General features: G+C 32.0%; 1 protein-coding gene across 1 annotated transcript; it reads right to left on the bottom strand.

Moving 5' to 3' along the window:
• Nucleotides 1–1,082: 1,082 nt before the first annotated feature.
• On the bottom strand, nt 1,083–6,195 carry LOC104888898 (lysine histidine transporter 1). Its single transcript, XM_019248374.3, is given in 8 exon segments — nt 1,083–1,303; nt 1,411–1,479; nt 1,573–1,664; nt 1,794–1,899; nt 2,719–3,112; nt 4,133–4,227; nt 4,229–4,517; nt 5,705–6,195. Coding segments are annotated over 8 exon segments (1,341 nt in total). The 5' UTR covers nt 5,902–6,195; the 3' UTR covers nt 1,083–1,204.
• Between the last annotated feature and the right edge of the window lie 625 nt (nt 6,196–6,820).

Here is a 6,820-nt window from a genome sequence, read left to right as displayed (position 1 = left end):
CTTTAATATAAATATAGTTTGAATTATAAATCTAGTTCCACTTTTACATTCGCTTTTACAAATGCACTATTTTATTAACATCTAATATATTTAACTATTTTACTTTATCGATTCGTACAATTTATGTAACATAATATATTTTGAAACTAATATACATATAGTTGAAGTGGGGTAAAATCAACAATGTAAATGTAAAAAAATGAACAACTATACAAAGTCGAGGGAGTATGAAATAGCAAAAGGAACATAGTTATTTTATGGGAGAAGGAAAGAAAACTCACCTACTAATATTAGATAGCTATTTAAAAATCATTGAAAACAAAAAAAAAAAAACCAAAAAATTAAAATAGGATTTGAAGCTATTCAAAGTCATTAAAAACAAAAAAAAAAAACCCAAAAAAAAGAAGAAAGAAAGCTGAAAATATCAAAAAAGGTCAAAGATGGGAGTCGAACTTGGGAGGGAGAGCAATGGAGTAACTAATCATTATGACATTCAGTAAACCAAGGAGGCAACACTATGATTTCTAAATTTGATGCGTGTAAATTTATTTTATCCTTAATAACAGATTGGAAATCAGTAATATGGGCCTTTTTTCCCTGGACCCTGGGCGGGCGTCCCTCCTGCCCAGGCTCAGGGACGGGCCTGATTACAATTTACTCGAAAAAGAATTTGATATGTTCTTATCTGATTATATCTTATTTTTCTTTAATACTTATTGTAGATGACATTTGTCTTCAATTAACGAATTTCTCGTTAAAAAAAAAATTGAGGTCTAAGGAGTTCATTGCCCAAGCTAAGCAGACAATTATATAACTCTTTGGGAATGTAATGGGGTTTAACCTTTTAAAATTGCATGTTATACTATGACACTATTTTCTTAACCAGACTTAACCTCTAATCGTAGGTTGCTTATGATACAAATCGTTTTTTTTCAATACCTTCTTACTGCTTAGATCTACTTCATTTCAAGGTGTTGTCTATGTTCATTTTTTGAACAAACTAGTAAACTAATTGCAACTGAGTCGATCAAAAGTTTTAATTAAATGCATTTTATATTAACAAGCACAAGATTATTATCCGCCCATTAGAAGTGGCAGGGTTCATAGCTGAATCAAAAAAAGTAAAGTGACTATGAATCAAAAGTATAGTATGTAAATTGCTGAATCAAAAAATCTAACACTACAAATCTAATATAATAAGTGACTATGAGAAAAATTTGTAGCTCTTGGCCTCAATTATAAGCTCCCTTATAGCTCCGATTGGTGCCAAAATTGTTAGCGCTACCCCAAATATAATGCAAAACTGCAATTACAACAAATAAACAAACATTACTTAGTTAGCCAGAAGAAAAATAGAGAATTGAGGGATAAAAGTAACCAACATTAGAATTTTAAAGTTGGGAAACTGACCCAATTACAGAACCAAGACAAACTGTATTTCTTGGGTTTGCATATAATGAGCCATATTATACAAGGTATCTGCAATAAGTGAAAAGACAAATAATGTTATTATTTGATTGGTTCATCATATAAGCCTAAAATAGTAACATGTAATGAATGATAGAAACTTACGTAATAGGATGTGGGTGCGAAAGCAACTCCCCCCAACACGCTGAGAAGTGAGCCAAAGAACGGGAATGCTATCCCGATAAACATGGTAAGCGCTGCATACAAATTAAAATCCATTATTTACACCAGTAACTTATATGAAGTACTAACTTTGTCAAAAATTATAGTCAAATCATGTATTGCGCAAATTAAATTCTTAGATTTCAAAAGGTAAGACATCTTACCAACATAGGAAGAACGGGTTACAATGCGAAGAGTCCTACTAGGTTTGAATTTCCGTTTCAACACTAGGAAAGATTCAAGCATGTCAAAAACCGGCATTGCGAAGACCTAAAAGATAAGTTATGTGAGAAATTAGTACACTAGCTATAAGAAAATGACACAATTTAATATTTTTTTGGATTGTAATAGTTGAGTTTTTACGCTTTCCAATACACAACTTTAACTATTAATATTTTTAATTATATTTTAGTAAAAATTATATAAATTTGATATTCAGAAAGTATATATCGAGACGAATATAACAAGATCCCACATGATTATATTTCTACTTACAAATAACAATAGATAGTTAAAGGTGTTGAAGATTAATCTAGAAAATTCTAGGTGAGTCATATAAATTCTAAGAAAATATCTAATGTATTCTAGAAAAAATTTTGTATTAAGTGGAAAAATTAAGTGATGTATCTAGATATATTTTGTTAAAATTCTAAGTTAGAAGAATGATGTGGAAAGTCTGGAGATATCAAATTGTAGAAATATCTAGAGATATTTGTAGGTAGAAGTATTAGCATGAGATTATTATAAAACATTGTAAAGTTAAGTATGTAACTAGTATAAATATGTAATAGTTGTATGAGATAAAAGAAGAGCTCAAATGAAAGAGAGCCAAACAAACAAAGTGAGCTCCACACAAGATATTAGGAAAGGTAGAAACAAAGGGTTCTACCAAGGCAAATGAGAGACATGAACTCTCACAAACATACTTGTACAATTAATTATCAATGAAAATGCAATTTTATGATACTATTCGGGTCCATCAAAATTTCCGTGTGCGCCACAAATTCTATCAAAAGGATGGTGAGTGAATAGTGTAAAAATCTCATTTTAGCAATTTGAGAAAGAACGGAAGAAGTATGAGTTAAATACCTGATAACTTCCGATAACATGAATAACAACAAATAGATTGGCAGCAGCAATCAGCCAATCCGGCTTCTCTAGTGAGATTAGAATGTTATCATCAACCGTGTTACCAAACACAAGGTAGCCCACAAAAGCTACTGAAAAATAACATATTGCCACAACTATGTATGCAACAAAAGCTCCTTTCCACATTGGTTTTTTGGATGGTTTTTCAGGAGTAGATGGGATTGTGGCTTGGATTTCTAACACAACATTGTGGCCTGAAAAAGCAAATGCCATAGTTCCTAAGCCGCTCAAAAACCCGAACGTTTGCCCTGGTGTTGTTGAGAATCTATTTCCATATGAAACATCTGGTTCTACTCCCTTGATCGCTGAAGCTATCCAAGCAATTGCTGAATAGCTGAATCATATAAATTTCACCCATGTCAACACATATATCCAATGTTATTATGTTAATACAAATTAAATAGCAATGCAAGTATCAAAACCAACTTTTAAAAAATTAGAAATTAATCTCAACTTCCTCTTAATATGCCTAAATTCTCTTCACCTCATTCATAGAAGTCATATATGTTAGAGATAAAGTAAGATACTAAAAGATATGATAAATATCTGTTGGATATAGTAGTAGTTAGGATATAATATTATCTTACGCAAATATTATCTTATGATTTATTTCCAATAAGTATTAGATAAGTATTAAAAATAATATACGTTCTGGAGATTGTTTCCGGATAAGAGTTCCTATGTACTCATTGTTCATTATTGAACACACAGAGACAATCTAATTTTAATATAAAAGTAGACCTAGTCAATTAAACTAGTCACCGAAAAAACTTAACCTACTCACTATTGGGCTAATTGTCTTTTTAATATTGGACTTACCATTATCTAATTATAATTTAAAATTAGGCGGTCTCTTACAGGACAAACTCATTTGGCTTATTCTCTAGTTTTAAAATTTTTGTTTTGTTTTATCTCAAATTTATACTACCCCTGTCTCACGATACATGCACCAGTTCTCATTTGAGCATTATTCATCAACCAAATTTGACAATCTTTCTCTCAAAATATATGTAAGAAAAACAGTGTCAAGTGGGATCTTGTGAAATTCAACTCAATGCAAGAATTGCAAATATCAACTTTTCATAACTTTTACTTATACACGATTAAAGATATTAATGTCGAAAGAATAACGTTGGAGTGCGTGAAAAAACAAACCATGCATGTATTGTGAAACGGAGGTAATACTAATCAAAACTGAAATTTTCTCATAAAAACTAATTTAATTCGTCAAAACTGTTTTGGTTGCTAGTTCTTTAACAAAGATGATATAGAGCAAGCTAAGTTTAAATGATAGTTTGTTTGAGAGCTACAAATGAAATAATCAGAGTCTAAAGAATTGGAAGGCAGAAGTTACCTTAGGGACATAACAGCAGCAGCACAAGAGACTGTAGTAATAGAGTTAAAGTTGGGTAGGTTGGATAGAAAGAACTGTACAGAAGCGAATATCATTGATGAAGTAGGAAAGCTTAATGGGTGTTCCATTCGGCGAAACAATGTTATAGAATTTCATCAATGATCTTCCTCCGGTCACCATATAAACGATGTCACAACCTGCCTGCACCATTAATTGTTGTGGCACTATAATCCATAGCCCCAATTTTTCACCGAAAGCATATTGACCCAACTCATGATATCTATCGAACCTTTTTCCTGGAACAATCTCGTGCATTTCCACCATTTGCCATAGTGTATAAAATGTTATTGCCCATGATAATACTAATACTGTCACACCAGGACCCCTGAAACAAACATATCATATGATTGTCATTAATAAATAATAGTAGGATATATACTATGTTTAAAATAAAGATAAAATTCTAGGGTTAACGATGGTTATCTTACCCTTTAATTAAAGAAGTTTTAGTGTTGATAAAATTCAATTATATGTAAACATAAGAGAGTTTCGAGATTGTTCAAGTAATGAAGTCCTTGTAACAAGTTCACATTAAGAACACAAATCAAAATAAAAACCCTAGCCTCCTCCTTTCCCCTCTCTTCTAAAAAAACCCTAATTTTTTTCTTCTAGTTTGGGGCTGCCATCATCCTTTCGATGGTGGTAAGCCCTCAATTTTTCTTTTTTCTTCTAGTTTTCATTGTTTTTGTTATTAATAATATTCTATTCTCTCTCTTTTTCAGAGTTTTCTACCCAATTTTTGGGTTCTTTCTCTCCTTTTATGGGAGTTTGGAGTTTGGTTTTATTCTATTCCCACGTGAAAGTTTAAAAATTGGTATGAGAAATTGTTCCTATTGGTTGAAGTTCAAGACCATCAACATGGAAATATTCGAAATTCAGATGCGGTTAACCTGGTTTAATCAAGAATTTTCTTCCCCAAACTATGTCAGAATGATAGACTTCCCCATCAATAGCTGTGTGATACAGCAAAAACAAAGGGATGCGATGTATTGCTCGATCTGGTTCAGTATAGTTTATTGTAAGACGAATTTGATTTAATCTTATCTGATTATGTCTTGTTTTTCTTTAATTGTAAATGCCGTCATTAATAAAATTTCTCTTTCAAGATTTTAAGAATGACAATAACTATCCAACATGATTCAAACTTTTCACGACAAACAACTAACTTTTAACTTCTATGATAACCCCAAAAAGTAAATCTACACAGGTTGAAATAATATGAATCAAGCTTCTCGACAACAACCCAAATATGAATCAAATTTTTTAAGAACAACAATCAACTTTTGACAGTGATAACAAGTAACAACGTTACCAATTGGAAAAAAAAAGTACCAATATGAGTCAAGCTTCTGAAAACGACAACTATCCCATAAAAACCAAACTTTTAACCATGAAAACCATGTATAAAAAAACTACAATAACCCATTAAGAGTACATAAAATCATTAAGAATAATCATGCTTTTAAACAACGACAACAAGGAATATGGGCGAAAATAGAGAAGTGTTTTTACCATCCAAGTTGAGACATGGCATATGGAAGACCAAGAATACCAGCCCCAACCATACAAGTGATGTTATGAATAGCAGAATACCACCACTTTGCTTTCCGGCTCGATGTCACGGGAAGCCAATCATTGATACTCTTTGCATAATCCGATACTTCTTGCTGACTTTCACAATCTACTACTTCGTTCTGTAATTCAGTCATGTTTTCACTTCTTTTCTTCTCTTCACCCTACGATTAAATTTATGATTTTTTCTCTGATCTCTGTATATGAATGGAGGAATAAAATTATGTTTCGTCTGTTCGTTGGGCATCCGGTATATATAGAGTTTCATGAATCCGAATACTTTTATAAGTTTAACTCACGTAACTTCACCGAACTACAATAGGATAAGAATTCTTATTTCACGTAATTGGACGTAGTGTTGTGAATTGGATAAAATTGGTTTTAGTATTTGCTCGGGTTAATGCATTGTTTATCAGGATAACTGATTTAGATTTTTTTAAACGGGGTTTTAGGTTAGTAATAGGTAAAGGTTTGCAAGCGGGTTATATAGGTCTGGTTATATTCAGGTCAACATTGAGTTGGGGTTGGATCAGGTCTATCTAGGTCCTACTCGGGTCTCGAGGGTGGAGTCAGGATTTTTTTGCCTCGACACCCGCTCCAGCTCCATCCATCCACCCATGTAATATATATATATATATATATAATTATATATATTATATATATATATATATATATATATATATATATATATATATATCACACTAGAGCTATTTCGGGCGGGATGACCCGCTAAGACCGCCCAGGCCGGCCTTGTAACACCCCGATAATTCCCTCTTTTCCAAAAATACTTTTCAAATATAAAACTTAGAGAATCATCAAAACATTATCGCCCGTGTGATAACGTATCAGCTTATTCAGAATTTTGCAGCGGAAAACATATAACTGAATTTGAGAATTGAAATATAATATGTAACGAAGTAACTTTAAAACCAAAGAACATTGTTAACTTTAACTTCAAACCAAACTTAAATGTAAATGTATCTATAGGAGGTCAATTTTTCTAAAGGGTTTCTCAACACTACCTTCTGAACCTCACAGTCTATATTGGCCTTGTAG

This window comes from Beta vulgaris, chromosome 3, assembly GCF_026745355.1.
Source record: "Beta vulgaris subsp. vulgaris cultivar EL10 chromosome 3, EL10.2, whole genome shotgun sequence".
Classification (NCBI taxonomy): Eukaryota; Viridiplantae; Streptophyta; class Magnoliopsida; order Caryophyllales; family Amaranthaceae; genus Beta; species Beta vulgaris.
This window is presented reverse-complemented; position numbering and strand designations above follow the sequence as displayed.